The sequence below is a fragment of the Perissodus microlepis genome, chromosome 13, assembly GCF_051167445.1.
Source record: "Perissodus microlepis isolate ML-2025 ecotype Zambia chromosome 13, ASM5116744v1, whole genome shotgun sequence".
In the NCBI taxonomy this organism is placed as follows: Eukaryota; Metazoa; Chordata; class Actinopteri; order Cichliformes; family Cichlidae; genus Perissodus; species Perissodus microlepis.
In genome coordinates, this window is record NC_140473.1 from 14,375,277 (window position 1) to 14,391,388 (window position 16,112).

The 16,112-nt window shown below is 39.2% G+C and overlaps 1 protein-coding gene across 3 annotated transcripts; it reads left to right on the plus strand.

Annotated features, from left to right (window-relative positions):
• The first annotated feature begins 1,668 nt into the window (after nucleotides 1-1,668).
• erlin1 (ER lipid raft associated 1) lies at nucleotides 1,669-11,219 on the plus strand. Of its 3 annotated transcripts, none has more exons than XM_084948923.1 (12): nucleotides 1,669-1,753; nucleotides 2,663-2,791; nucleotides 2,995-3,076; nucleotides 5,222-5,268; nucleotides 5,355-5,416; nucleotides 5,526-5,651; nucleotides 5,741-5,814; nucleotides 7,005-7,063; nucleotides 7,236-7,327; nucleotides 7,468-7,557; nucleotides 7,664-7,743; nucleotides 8,867-11,219. In XM_084948923.1, exons 2-12 carry the CDS (start codon nucleotides 2,679-2,681, stop codon nucleotides 9,056-9,058), a joined length of 1,017 nt encoding a protein of 338 aa, XP_084805049.1. In that variant the 5' UTR covers nucleotides 1,669-1,753; nucleotides 2,663-2,678; the 3' UTR covers nucleotides 9,059-11,219. The 3 variants fall into 3 exon arrangements, with proteins under 3 accessions (XP_084805049.1, XP_084805050.1, XP_084805051.1); XM_084948924.1 differs by lacking the exon at nucleotides 1,669-1,753 and adding an exon at nucleotides 1,760-1,998; XM_084948925.1 differs by lacking the exon at nucleotides 1,669-1,753 and adding an exon at nucleotides 1,760-1,994.
• Nucleotides 11,220-16,112: the final 4,893 nt, after the last annotated feature.

Sequence of the window (16,112 nt, forward strand, 5' to 3'; positions counted from 1 at the left end):
TAGTACATGTACAAGGTTTTGAATTTGTTCAAACAGTTTCTTTCTTACTTACAGTATGTTTAGTTTCTGTCTGCACGGGTGAAACTTTTTTACATTCACGCAGTGGAGCACACACAAAATGCAGGTTTAAAATTCTCCTGGGATTTGCTGAAATCCAAACTGCAAGAATGCAGAACACTCTAATGTAAAATATGATGCAAAACCAGACAATAGTCTATGATACTGTATTTGTACTGACAGTAAACGGAAATAGGAACAAAACCTGTGATATGCCAAATTACACAATAATTGGGCCTTGCAATAATTTGAAGGAAACTAACTATCAGATGATCGCCTGTGAGTTAGCGCTTTGGCAATAGTGGGAAGGAAAAACTCCCTTTTAACATGAAAAAGCTTGGCTGTGTGTCGCAACCAGTTTGGGGTGAGGGGACAAACGTAGGATAAAGGCATGCAGTGGAAGAGAGACAGAGATGAATTATAACTAATACTCAAAAGGAAAGTGGCGTATAAACACGCAGGAAGAGAAAAGGCGTGTGTGAAGAAGAAACACTGTGCATCATGAGAGTCCCTAGCAGCCTAGGTCTATTGCAGTGTAACTAAGGGAGGATTCACCTGATCCAGACCTAACTATATGCTTTATCAAAAAGGCAAGTTTTAAGCCTAAGTGTAAAAGTAGAGAGGGTATCTGTCTCCTGAATCCAAACTATGGATGTGGTGGTTCCACAGAAGAAGGGCCTGAAAGCTGAAGACTCTGTCACCAATTCTACTTTTAAAGACTCTGGTAACCACAAGCAAGCCCGCAGTCTAAGCACAAATAACTCTAATGGGGTGATAGAGTACTATAAGGCCATTAAGATAAGATAGGGACTGATTATTCAAGACCTTGGTGAGAAAGAAGTTTATCCTGCTTTTAACAGTGAGCCATTGAAAATAAGCCAATATAGAATAAAAATGCTCTCTCTAGTCCTTGATCATCTGAAGGCTTTTCAGTGAATTTTTCACACATCCTGATAATAACGAACTACATTAGTACAATGTACCTTAGTGTACGAAGAGGACTCTCCATGTACATGAACAAACTGGGTTCTATTACACAACTGCAGCGCAGTACCTTTAATACCCACGGGGTGCGCTAAAGGTTTTATGGAGTGATAAATGGAAATTTCAAATTTTTGGTTAAAATTGTTGTCAATATATAGAGAGAGGCACAACAGTGAGTGCTCACAGCCATCTGTAAAAGACCACAAAGGATATATCATGGATTAGGGGACAACCCCACAACCTTTAACATTATGGAAGCAGTGTGGGATTATCTTGACAGAGAGCAAATGCAAAACAAAAGCCAGCCAGTATCAAAAGAAGATATTTGAATATGTTTTTATAGTATTCATACAAAAAAAATGAAGTGAAAAGAACTTCCTTAGTCCACTGGTTTTTCTGGACATCTGTCAAAGACTGGCGATTGTTTTATAATATTGGTTTTGTAAAACATTGATATCCATACTGATATCTTCTTGCGAAGCCATTTGGGTCTTATATATCTGTATAAATAAAAAGGTTTTATCAAGATTTTAAATAAAATAAATCGTTTGACAAATTCCACCCATTTACAATGTCACTTCTTTTATTTCCAACTGTCCTGAAGGCAGCATAATGCAGCGAGTCAAAGCAAGATTGAAACCTGTGGGAGGCGGGGAAATGGGGGTGGGACGTTGAATGCTAAGATCAGAAGGGGACACGGTTTGCTACAGCGGTAATTTTACATATTATAAGCCTGTGGTTTACAGTACCTACTGAAACATTATTTGGTCGTAGTGCAAGACGATTTAAAAGCTTTGCTTCACGCTAGTAGCCTAGCAAGCTTACATTAGCATTAAGCTACACTGAAACAGTGCTTCACTTCCGATCCCACCCAGTGAGAGCTAGGCAGCCAGCCAGCTAGCTAGCTAGCTAACCCAACCCAGCCAGCTAGGGTAAACGTTACCAACCGAGTGGTGGGTAAGCCTGTGTTTTCTTTTTCAGAATGTATTTGTTTTAATGTTATAGCTACATCAAAGGACCTGTAGCTTTGAAGCACATATGTTGCTTCATAAGTTGGATGAGGAGTCACTTGCTTGTTACCCTTCTCAAGTCTTTCTGTCAGCTAATCGTGCCTGTCACCGTTAGATGTTTAAACTAAATACACGTGAAGTGTACTTTAACTAAGCGAAGTCGTTAATTGTCACTAATAGTGTTGCTATATGATATGCATCGACTGCTGTTAAGGCAGCTATCATAGGCATAAAGGTTTCCATGTTTGACCTGGGTGCACCTGCGTTAATAGCTGACCGTCTCACTGGTGAATATAAAAGGCGTATTTATGAGAGTGTGTGTAACGAATGTGTAATGATTTACTTAAACTCTTACTTTCATTACAATGGGGTGAAAAACGGGGTGCACGGAGCAGAAAAGCTAAGCCATATAGTGTGTTGACCATAAACTTACTGGATGTAAAGAGGCAGGTTTTATGGCACAGCTCATGCATTACTGATGGTTCACCTAAGAGTCTTGACTGCATGTATTGCTGTTTATAGTTACAGTTTCCATCTGATCACAGACGTGACAGTGCCCTGAGGGCTTAGTGTTGTATAAATATTTCAGTATTTTCCTTTTCTGTCTGCAGGTGAGTGCTAGCAAGGATGACGATGCCGCATGTAGGGGCAGTATTTGCAGCAATAACAGGAGTGATGGCCATCATGTTGCACTCCTCTATTCACAAGATAGAAGAAGGACACCTCGCTGTGTACTACAGGTACATCAGGCCTGACTCATCACACCTGTTTCTAATGAAAATGACACCTGTACTAAAAATGTGGGAGTGCTATTTGTAAGCACCCTGTTTCAAATGATGGTTATAAAGTTATATGTCCTCTTCTTTTTTCCACCCTCATTAAATATAATCAAAAGAAAATCAAATGTTGTGAACTCTGGCCAAATAATTTGTATTTGTTTCAGAGGTGGGGCATTGCTGACTACTCCCAATGGTCCTGGATATCACATTATGCTGCCTTTCATTACCACCTACAGAGCAGTGCAGGTAAGCCTCTCTTTCCAGGCTTGAAACATGGCCTTTGAGCAAAGGCATGTGTAATGTAAGATTCAAACAGGAGGTGCCTGCGCTTTAAAACTAGAGTGGGATCTTCTATAAATAAGTCAGCTACAGCATGCAAACAGTTGTTATTCAACCGTGGCTGCAGGGGCTCTGTTTTACACCAAGTAAATGGAGCATTTACATGCCAATACATATACAGTTGTGGGCAGAAGTTTGCATACGCTTATCATTGGCATGAAAGTCATGGCAATTTTAGGTTTTTCATTGATTTCTTTGAGGTGTTATTTTTCCGGGGTAGAATGATTGTGCAGCCTACATCTTTAATGCCTTTAAGAAACAAGAATTGGTTGCACAGGTTTGAATTTATTTAGGATTTTCTCAAATCCACACTGTGTCAGAATTAAACATAGACGTGGAAATATATACATACAAACCCTCTAATACTTATTTAAATGTCTCTTTACAAGTTCAGGCACAATTCTGTCTGGGTATTTGGCCACCGTTAATGGCAGAATTGGTAGAGTTCATTTAAATTGGTTGTTTTCTTGGTACAGACCAGGCTTTTAAGCATCATAATTCATAAATTTTCATTTGTGCTTTGGGAGGGCAATTCCAGAAACTTGATGTTAGCCTGGTTTATCCATTCGAAAATCAGTTTTGATATATTTTTGGGATCATTGTCCTGCTGGTACACCCAACTGTGTCCATGTTTTAACTGTCTAGCTGTTAATTTTAAGTGAAGTTGAAGATTTTGGAAATGGTCCTCATGCGCTGTTATTTCATCCACTTTGTGCAATGTACCAGTACCTCTGGCAGCAAAACAGCCTCAGACCATGCTACAGCCAACACCATGCTTAACAGCTGTTATAGTGTTCTTAGGTTTGAAAGCCTTACCCCTCCAAGCATAAGTCTTGTCATTGTGGAAAAATAGCTCAATCTTTCTGTCATCTGACATAAAACCTTTCTCCAGAAGGCATTTGGCTCGTCATTGTTGGCAGCTGCAAAGTTAAGCTGGTTGGTTGGTTTTGAAACACAGGTTTCTTTCTTGGTTGCATGTTCTTAGTCTAGGGTGATATAAAACTCCCTTTACTGTGGACAGAGATGCTGATGTTCCAATAGATCATGGCAGGCTTGAGCTTTAGTGGTTCCTGGCTTGTTCCTGAACATTCTAACAAATATCCTCTCATTTGAGGGTGGTAGTTTGGGTCTTGTTCCAGACCTTGGCAACATATCCAGGTAACTTGAAGAATTATGGCTGTTTTGGAAAACTACTGTTCCAGTTTACGAACGTTTACAATCAGAATTGTAAAAGAGTATCATAGTAATATAGTAGAATATGCTTTACACATTGTATGCATTCAGCTTGTATTAACTTGAAACAAGCATGCACTTCTTTATGTAATCTTGTATAGCTCCTAAATTATATAATGTCGTATAAAGTAGCATTGCACTCAATTTCAAATCTTAATAATACACTCACAGGCCACTTTAATAGGTACCTTGCTAGTACCAGATTGGACCCAATTTTGCCTTCAGATCTGCTTCTCTGAAGCAAGTGCTGGAAACATTCCTCAGAGCTTTTGTTTCATGATGGCATCAGACATTTGCTGCACATTTGTTGGCTACGCATCAATTATATAAATCTCTCACTCAACCACATTCCAAATGTGCTCCTTTGGACTGATATCTGGTGTCTGTGGAGGCGACTTGAGTACAGCGAACTGATTGTTATGTTTAAGAAACCAGTTTGAGATGATTTGACCTTTATGACATGTTGTGTTATTCTGCTGTAAGCAGCCATCAAAAGATCATACAGAGATTACATTTAAGGCTGTGGCATTTGAATGATGAAGAACTCCTGCAAATCAGAAAAGATAGGGGGTGCTTGGAGTCGTATGGCCATAAGCATGAATTAGGCAAGATGGATCCATGATTTCAATTTTTGTGATCCTGTGCAAATTGTAGTCCTTTATTCCCAATTTTGATGCTCAGTTTGAACTTCAGCTATGTTTAATAGCAGTTGAACCTGTTGTACCCTGGATTTTATATGCTCAGTTTTAACAAAAAGGAAAACACACAGATCACTTATACTGATAACTATGTCACAATATTTTCAATGTTTTTTTTCAGACTACACTCCAAACAGATGAGATCAAGAATGTGCCTTGTGGAACAAGGTGTGACTGAACTTCCTTATTCAGCTGTTAATAAATTCATTCCCACATTAATATATATTTACCTGAAATTTTTTTTTTCTTCACAGTGGAGGTGTGATGATCTATTTTGACAGGATAGAAGTTGTGAACATGCTCGTCCCCTCAGCAGGTGCAGCTTGTTTTTGTGAATTTCTTTCACTGCAAAACTTCCTTGTTTTGTTGACTTATTAACCCTGTTGGCATCAAAGTAATTGTTGCTTTTGTTCTGCTATATTCAGTGGTGGACATTGTGAGGAACTACACCGCTGATTACGACAAAACTCTAATTTTCAACAAAATTCACCACGAACTCAACCAGTTCTGCAGCGTGCACACGCTACAGGAGGTTTACATTGAGTTGTTTGGTTAGTACCTTTTGGTTGCATTTTACTACAATCCTGAAATTCCTGAAATTAGATCATACATTAGAACTTTTTCTTTTTTTTGTTTGCAGACATCATAGATGAGAATCTGAAGACGGCATTACAGAAAGATCTGAATGTTATGGCACCTGGACTTACAATACAGGTACCTAAATACACACATAACCTGCACGTTTTCAGTGACATTTTAGGGATGATAAAATCAGCTAGTTGGTTTTGTGCTGTGACACATCCAGAACTGAGATTCCACCTTCCCTCATTCCCTCGCTCTGTCCCTTTTACAAAGACTTTAAGGTAACACTCAGTACTTAGAAGTGTATATTATACATAGTTTAACATTTCCAGCTGAAATAGAGAATGTTTATTGGGAAAAAGGTGAGATCGCACATGGATCATGGAGCTGGTAAATAACACACAGTTTCATACCAGCTAGATTTAGGCACTAGCAGCAAATGTACAGAGAGTAGAGATTAACAATCAGTCATTTGTACTGCCTACTAGTACACTAATAGTTTTGTTTTTATTTGTTTTTTCCTCTTCCTTGTTGGCAGTTGATCACCAAATAGCCCAAACGTATCGCACGTTTTCTTCCTCACTAACCTGTGTTAACCTCTAGACAACACAGGTTGTCTAGACCAAAATACTTAATTTTTCTCTACAAGGGCCTGATATCCACTTACAAGGACGTTATACTGCCACTGTTCTATCAAAATTTAAAACGAATGTCCTCATATGTGGATCTCATTTTTCTCAGAAACAAAAATTAGGTGAAAAAAAAAATCTGGTAATTCTTTGGGACCAGATGAATGTAAAAACAATCAACCCAAATAGCAAAGAAAAATTAAAAATGCATGCCATGAAAGAGTTCGGGTCTTAGGAGGTTAATACAGTTAAAAATACTTCCTTTGAGGTGACGTAAAACAGAAGTCAGATTAAACTGTTGTTTACTGCATTACCTATTAGCTTCTTGCAGGAACTATAAATTCATTTTAAGCCGCGGGGTAAACCCGGTTACTGTCTGTTAGTGTTTGTTTAATGACCCCTGCTCATGGGCCAGGACCATTAGTGCACAGCTAGGAAGAAACGGATGTTAGTGTGTCACCCAAACAAACAACCCCCTCCCCCCAAACCCACACACACAATAAATTAAAAAAAAAAAAAAAATATATATATATATATATAAAAAAATAAATGACATTTGCTCACCAGTTTGAGGGGAGGAGTCAAAGTCTGAATAGATACTAGTAGGCCAATCTATCTGTTTCATGTGTCTTTTTATTTGTGTGAGCAATTTTCCCTCACTGTTTCCCTCTTTTTTTACTGTTTCCGATAAAGGCAGTTCGTGTTACCAAACCAAAGATCCCTGAGTCTATCAGGAGGAACTTTGAACTTATGTGAGTTTGTACAGTTGAAGTTACCAGCATAGACTTTGTATGTGGTTTAGTTTCTGTGATTTCCTCACTCAATTCATGCAAGACCACATGGCAAGCAAAATATTTGCAAGAACCTCATTTGTGTCTATCCTTGTGTGTCTGTGTCTGTCTGTGTGTGTTTGTGTATGTGCAGGGAAGCAGAAAAGACTCGTTTGCTAATAACAGCTCAGACTCAGAAGGTGGTGGAAAAGGAAGCTGAGACTGAAAGGAAGAAAGCCATTATTGGTAAATGCACTGTTTTACTGTAAAGCAGGCAGTTAGTTTTTATTTGCATGACCATCGGTGCAATTTTAGCAGTTTGCCTCTCAAAGTTATTCATGCGTAACCCCACTGCCAACCTCAGCCTTCTCTTTTCTGTCACACAGAGGCTCAGAAAGTGGCTCAGGTGGCAGAGATCCAGTTCCAGCAGAAGGTGATGGAGAAGGAGACAGAGAAGAAGATCTCTGAAATAGAGGGTCTGCCTAAAATCCTTTGGTTCCTTTCTGTGTCATGAATCTGTGTGTTCCTGAGTTGTGGTGTGCTGGTTTATTTGTCTCATTCAACAGTGTTTCTTTGTTTCAGATGCTGCCTTCCTGGCCAGAGAGAAAGCTAAGGCTGATGCAGAATTTTACACTGCTGCCAAGTTTGCTGAAGCAAACAGGGTAAAAAGACCCAAACAGTTTAAACACTTTGTTGTTAACATCAAATGCAGTCATCACAGATCGTATAGTTTTAAAACAGTAACACTCTGCTGAGAGGTGTTTTTGCAGTGGCTATAGTAATACAAATGTAATAAAATGTAAAAGAGAATAAGGCTTGATTTAGACTTCTTTGTAGAGCCCATGATGTAACCTATGCAGGTGGCTGACGTTGTTGACGCATTTATGCTTGTGCTGGTCCAATATGTGTTAATTACCTTGTGGTTGTGTCCTGATGCGGTGTCAGCTGATAGAAACAGTTGAAATGTTGGGGCTTTTTCCCTCCCTGGTCCCTGCTCTTTGTAATTGTTTGTTTGTTTGTTTTTTAGCGGCAAACATATTTGTCCCTGACGTTTTCCTACTTCTCTGTGCATACATTCACGTCAGTTCTGATCATTACAACAGTCTGCATCCAGAAATTTGTTGACATTTGTGAGTTCTTATATTGATGCTATGATTATCATTCCTTATTTTGAGATGATGATCCATATTTTCTCAATGATAAATTTAAAAACTGTGGTGGAAAAAGTAGCCAGAAATTCACAGGAGGACTCTATTGTACTGAACAGACCATTTACAATAGTTGCGGGCTGCGTCGACTGAGTGTGTAGCTAAACTCCCAGGGAAGTGCACGTTAGATTACGGCATAGGTTATGGCGTCGATTTCCAGCAGTTGTAGTAACATAGTTTTAGTTTGTTTATTTGTAGATTTATACGGCAAACGCATGGATCCACACAAACCTGCTGTAATGATATTAATAACCTCACTTCACCTGACCTAAACAGAATCAACTTTAAATAGATGCAGACTTTCGACAAACTCTACCAAACTGGGTAATTGCAGAAAGATGTCACAAACCATTAATTACCGTCCTCCTGACAAGAGTCAGGTCTTGAAGCAGCTCCACTTGATCAGAGTTAATTTAATTGCTCATCACTGAAGTTGGTCCAGCTGCAATGTTGCATTTATTTTTAGCCATGTAGCTGTATATAGTCACATTAAGATAAAGTGTTATCATAAACAGCAATGTGATCCAGCACTAATTGAATCCTCACACTCTGCTGTCTCTCTTCTAAATCCTTACAGCTGAAGTTGACACCTGAATACCTGGAGCTGATGAAGTACCAGGCCATAGCAGCTAACAGTAAGATCTACTTTGGCCAGGACATCCCGAACATGTTTGTAGAGGGGGGCAACGGTCCACCTAAGTCTCCGCGCTCCCCTTCATTACCGAATGCTGAATCAGACTTCTTTAAAGTGAAGCCTGATGGGCAGTGAGTCCACAGCTCTGCCTCTGCACAGGACAGGAGAGCTTGATGAGGAATTGTCTTGTCCTGTGCAGAGGCAGAGCAGTGAGTCCACAGCTCTGCCTCTGCACAGGACAGGAGAGCTTGATGAGGAATTGTCTTGTCACTGGGGCGTAGAGCGCTGAACTGAAGATGATGATGATGGGTGGGGTAGCTTTTCAGCTAGTTTGGTGAACCGCACGCTTCAGTCTTAAATCTAAATGGCAAAAAAAGAGTGGGAGAGGGTTTAAGGTGGAAGAAAAGTGAAAGTGAGATGGGAGAATGTGACAGATGAAAAGGATTTTTTTTGTTTGTTTTGGGGGGTTTTCAGCCTTAAAAAGACGAGCTTTAGAAATGAGATTGATGCCATAGTTAAAATCAAGCATAAACATGCTAATGCCTGAGAAGGTGACGGCAACTAGTCGCCCTAATTTACATGTGCTTGCAATCAGTGCGGTGTTTAACTTTTGCTTTTGGGGCTGCATTCATTTTTCTTTTTTCTGTTGTTATCTTTTTTTGTTATTGTTTTTTTGGATGCAAGGTCAATGATTTGTGATGAGCTAATGATTTTTGAGAATTATGTGGCTTGGCTGCACTGGAATCTGACAGGTGACACTAATTAAAAGCTGGGTGGACAATGTATGTGCGTGTGATGGGGGTCAAGTCATCTCTGTGCCAACCTCACTTGCACTGACTTACTAAGGTGGCTGTTCTTTTAAGAGTATAAGGGCCCGTTTAAGCTGCTGGTGGATGGACTTGAACACTTGATGGGTTATATACAGAAGTGAGTGTGTTATAAATGTCCAGTTGAGTGAAATTATACAGATATTAGCTGTGGAGGGGTATCAGATTGGTAATGTAGTTTATTATTTAGTGTAGTATTCTATTATTAGTTGTTTTTTGGACCTCCTGTGACACAGACTCTGAAGCAAATGTGAGGGGAAAAAAATGGAAGAAAGATCTGGCGCTGCTTAAAGATTTAGTCTAATACAAATTGAGGATGATTAACAGCTGATTGTTGTAACAGCGAGCACTGCAGGAAGTAGAGATTATCATTAAAGAAGTCAGTGCATGTTTCTTTCTTCCGATTGGTTTCCAGAGCCGTGCATGTTGAAATTTTGAGTTTGGGATGGTTCAGATAGAGCCTGCAACCAACTCTGTTGTTATGCAGCGTATTCATAAGTAGTTAAATGTAAACTCTCAGGACATGTATTAAATATTAATAAGACAGCTGTTTAATGTTCACTCTCCAAACAACAAATAATTCAGATTTTCACCAAGAAGAAAGCTGCGGTTTGAGAGGAAAATGGAAAAGCACCACCTTTTCAGCTAGGTGTCTGTCTGGAACAATGCCAATTTAAGAGCATGCAGGGCGACTGAAATAGAAATAATATTTAAAACGAAATCGACATTTCATTGTCAATGTTTACATTTTTTATGGTGATTCATTACTAAGCGGACTACAGGATCTTCTGTCATTTCTCACCGAGATAATTGAAGTACCACAGAGCTTCCTATGACGACAGAAACTCGGAGAGGATTCACGTAACCTCCAATCGGTTTTTGACAGCACGAGTTCTACTCAAAAACAAGTTGGTCTGTTTAGAGATGAATATCGATGTTGCTTTGGCTTAAGAAAAGATACGGGTTGGTGCTAGTTTTAATGTGTGTGTACATTTTGATTCTGTTCTGCTTTGCGTTTTAGAAACATGGAAATACAATTGAGATAACGAGCCTTAAATAATATAATTGTTTACCCCAGACTTAAAGGGTCAGTGATTCTTACAGGCTAAAAGGCTCCTCATAGACTTTGAAGATGTGCCGTCCTGTACGGCATCGTCGTTCTCGCTTTGAAAGACTCAACAGGCAGTGAACACTACGAGTGTTTTGAAGACGCCACGCTGTTTCTGTGACCTCCATTTGGCAGTTTAACGCTGCACCTCGTAATTGCTTTGGTGGTGGGTTCAAATAAAAGATGCAAAAGAGGGGGATGAATCACTCACAAAAATAATTTTTGTCTATTTTTTTTTTTTTTGTACAATCTGTGAAATTTAAACATTGTTTCCTTGTTTTAAAAGGTTTATATGCAAAAATGTTTTCAAGTTTTGACAATGTTCTTATGTAAAAAAAATAAAACCTATTTTGATACCTCTCTTCTCTTTGCATTGATGTGTGGGCATTGTTGTGCATTCGAATGCCACAAGGAGGAGAACTTGTGCCATGGTAGATGAGTCACTTGGTTTGAATACTAGCAGTGGCAGACTTGATCAAAAGAAAGAAGGAAGAATATTTTTATGAATAAATGGATGGATAAAGACCCCAGTGACCCATTGAATATGTGTCAGTTTGTATATTTCCAAAAGTTATGTATGTATAGAAGTAAAATCAATCATGAGCTTGTACAAAGTTTAGAAACACCTTTATTTTATGTGCTAAGTTATAGAGGGAAACTCAAATTTCCCATACTATTTTGTGACACAGAATTACACATGCACACTAAAAAATATATTTGCATCTTAACTGCAGCACAAGTGCCTCAAATCTCACTGTTGTTGTATCTATGTCCTTCTTTTTCCAATGTTTTCAACAAGTGACATTATACATTATATCTACAGGTTTTCTATAGGTTTACAAATTGATAGATATACCAACCCACATTTGAGCCTGTGCATAATTGGCATGGTTTATATCCCACCACATATTCTAATAAAAGGAATTTATATGATGTGCGAGTGTATCTTAGCTTTTTATTTTATTCCAAAGGCTGGGTAGTTGTGGAAAAATGAGCACGACTCAGTGAACACACTGAATATATAAACACGATCCATCACACAGTCCTTGTTGTTCTAACCCACATAATGTGTTGTAAACACTCCAAAAACAGATCTGTGTGAGTGTGTGTCTGTTGAGTTTGTAAAGTGGTCATCTGAAGAAAATAAAACCCGCTCTTCCCTCAGCACAGCCAGTCAGCTGTTCACAAATGCTTTCCAGGAAGCATTCAAAGTGTGTGTCAGTCCATGTGACCAGTGCCTGAGTGACCAGATGAAGGATGGTTTCCTCTTGTGACCTCTCAGCCCTCATGGACCCTGGTATCCTCTCACAGCCAAACCTGTCATGGTCGGACGGTCCTTCCCGGGGCGACCTGCCTGTGTGTATATGTGTGTGCTTCTCTCTCTCTCCTCCTCCACCCAGTGGCTGACACACCTGCACCTAATTTGCCACCCAGCTGTCACTGATCATCCTTCGTTGTGGGCTGAGGTATTTAGCTGTGTGTCCAGATGGCAGTCGACGCTGGATTGTACTTGAAGCTCGGTAGTAAAGAGTGTTTTGTGACTTGCAGCTTAGCTTTAGCCGGCTAGCTTCCTCACCTGTGGTTTTTGCTCGTTTATAGGAGGAAGAGATACAGAGCTGGAGGTTGGAGAGAAGGAGCCCGTGGATTAAGCTATTGGAGGAGAACACACACTCTGAGAATCACTTTGGAAACTCACCTGCGCACCACTGGGAGTTTGGAGAAGATCACTGTTGGACTTTGCACTTCACTTTATGTTTTGAAACTGTTTTTGGGCACTGTAAATAAACGCACTGTGTACTTTGCAAACTGAGCTCCGCGACTGAGTCCGTACTTTCCCATTACCCATGACAAAACCAGTGGTTTCTGGGGGAGGGGTTTAGCTTTTGTTTGACCCAGATAAACCTTTTCCCCACTTTTGATAAGATTTTAAAGATATATGATCATATTGAGTGTTTTCGGGTTTAAATAAACTTCACTCCTCATTGATTACAAAGGAAATTTGTTTTTTTTTTGTTTTTTTTGTGTTTTGGCCTGTGCTTAGTGTATTGGGTGGTCTTATTACTTCTTGCCATTTGCGCAATTCCAGCCAGTTTGAAGTCCTCTCTCTTAGGAAGTGAGGTTATGGTCAGGTTTTTTCCCTTTCCTGGCTGAACCAGCGCTTTTCCTTTTGTTGCTTTTCATCAGATCCTGGATGATCCATCTTGCCTTGACATCATCCTGGATGTGTCCCCAGATACAGAAAGGTGTGGTCCCTCATCTCTGAGTAAATCTAGTTCCCAAACAGCAGGGTGATACTCAGTGTGATTCATCAGCGGCAGGCAGCTCCTTTATCAAAAGCAGCTCTGTTCTTCAGTTTTCCCTCACATTCTTATCCACTGTCTGTATTAAAAGGAGTATTAACTTTGCTATTTCCTACCACTTATCACTGTCTGAGTTTCTATGGAGACCCTGGTAATTTCTAAAGTCTGCTATACAATTAGGGCTCTTCTGTGGCTATGAATAGAGCTCTGTTTTGGGAAAATAACCCAAGAGATCATCAGGATTACTGTGTTTAAGACGCCAACATTGCTTGGTAAAACAGGTCTGCTTAATTTGTTTGCTTTTAAATTGTTCAAATAGTTGATTTTTGAGGGAAAAGGAAGGGAGAAATGGAAACTAAGTTCTTTAACTCAGCAAACACTGTTTTTAATGTTTGCTGCTGCAGCCATCTTAACTCTTACAATCTTCAGTTTTTCAATCTGCTGTCAGGAGTGCCTGATAGCAGGTAGTAAGTACGGGGTACAAAGATGTGAACTTACATCACATCAATTTTCACCAAAACTCTTCTTTGAATGAAATTGTGTGAAATGCTAAAAACAGGGAATTATCAAGCAAAGCTGAGTTGATATGTCAAGTTATTATCTCAAATTTCAAGTTACTTCTGAGTAAGTTGAAATTTCAAGATGCTAACCCAAAAGTCTGACATGCTTAAAAAAATAAATAAAAATGAATCAGTGGCAGAAAGAAACCTCCACAGGGAGTAAATGTACAAGTACCAGCAAAATAGGAAAACTCAACAAGGAGTTAACGACCAGCCATAAAAAGTGCAAGCACAAGATTTCATGTAAAAAGGAATAAAGGCTTTAGCTCTCAAATATTTGACATATTGGAGCCTCTGTAAGTTCGGTTGATTTGATTATTTATATACATTTTATATATATTGTTATATCTATTTTGAAATCTTAGCACGAACCTTAAATAAAATTGATTGTTGGTATCTTTTTAGAACTCTTCATGGCATAGAGTCAGAGGATTTGGAAACACGCCTCGGAGCTTTTGGTCCGTACTGACATGATAGCATCACACAGTTTTGTCTGCTGCACGTCCATGATGAAAATAACATGTGTTGCACAGCATCACAAAGGTACAAATGTACATGTCAGATATTTTTTTTAGATATTTTAAGTATTGTGATTGAAAGAAATGTATTACAGTAAAAGAAATCTAAATTTTGAATGATATTTTTTTAACATCTGTCCTTTGTATTGGACTTTGGGTCTTGCTTAACCACAGTGATGTAATGATGCTGTTTTCATCTTCCTGTGGATTTCTGGTAAAAATTTCTTTTTGTCTCATGAACATGAAATAGATGAGGGAAGCACATTTGAACACTAAAAACATTGTTTTAAGAAATAACTTCCCACAGTCAAGCTTTTGATTAGCTGTGCTGTAAATGTAGATCACCTCAGCCACTGCTCTTACAGTGATCGGGCATGTTATGAGATCAGGAAAGGTTTTTACTTAGAACTGTGGAAAGGGGGAAATCATCTGCTCATCTATGTTTAAGAGAGGTCCTTATTAAAGACACCTGGTATGGTCTTCTGCTGTAGCCCATCTGCTTCAAGATTAGACTTGATGTGCATTCAGACATGCTCTTCAACATACCTTGGTTGTAACGAGTGATTATTTGGGTTGCTGTTGCCTTCTTATCAGCTCAAAGAAGTCTGGCCATTCTCCTCTGACCTCTGGGATAAACAAGGCATTTTTGCCCAGAGAACTGCTGCTCACAAAATGTTTTCTCTTTTTCAGACCATTCTCTGTAAACCCTAGAGATGGTTGTTTGGGAAAATCCCAGTACATCAGCAGTTTCTGAAATCCTCAGATCAGCCCATCTGGCACCAGCAACAATGTTACATTCAGATTCTCTTAAATCACCTTTCTTCACCATTCTGATGCACAGTTTGAACTTCGGCTTGAGTTCCAGTCATGTGATTGGCTGATTAGACATTTATTTAACCAGCAGTTGAACAGAAGTACCTAATGAAGTGAGTATATGTATTGGTTGTCAGGTAAACAGGGACATTTTCATATAGTGTGGTCCGGCAGCAGAACCACTTTAACTGAGTGTGATTGTGACTCATCACATATATTGTGTCACACTGAGTCAGATGTTTTCCATTGTTAGGCGTAATTTACCAAAAATAAATCAATAATTCATTAATTTAAATACATGCATTTGTTAAGTGGCTCCAAAGTGTAGTGGTTTATAAGCTAATGGATCCCAGGAGGAGAAACGTATTCCTTTAAGGTTGCATCAAGAAGTATCCAGTGTAAAAGTCTGTCAGTTCAAACATGCAGAGCTACCTGCTGTGGCGACCCCTTGTGAAAAAAGGAGTAACTAAAATCTAAATCTAAAATAAGTGTAACTGTAAACTCATTAGGTGTTTGTTTTTCTCAGTCATTAATTAAGTGATAATGATGATTAATGAGGTGGCATGATTGTAAGCACGACAGTCACATTAGCAGGCAGCTGGAGATGATCAGCTGCTCCTGGTACAGCTCACCGGGTCACATGCCTCTCACGCCAACAAAGCCCACATAAAGTAAAACAATGAGGGACATCTCTCTCTTATTTGGCACTACAGAAAAACCTCGAGAAAATGAAATGAACTTTATATCTGAAAAGCAGATGTTGGGCTGTGGTCTGCTGCTGCTTTGTCACGACTTCGTCAATGCTCCTGACTTTGATGTCGCAGTAATTCTAAAAAAAAAAAAAATGCTCGATAAAGTGGAAGTGAAGTTATTAACTAAGTTCTGGTTAACTAAGGTCTGGTTTTCACACTTACACCAAAGCAGGAAACTTACCGAAAATGAGTGAAGGCAGGAAGTGGCTGCCACCAAATGCAACACCATATATAGTTTTGTTTTGTTGGCTTTAACCCACGACTTGGCTTATTTCATACACTGCCCTCTTATTTAGTTAGACAATTGTGAA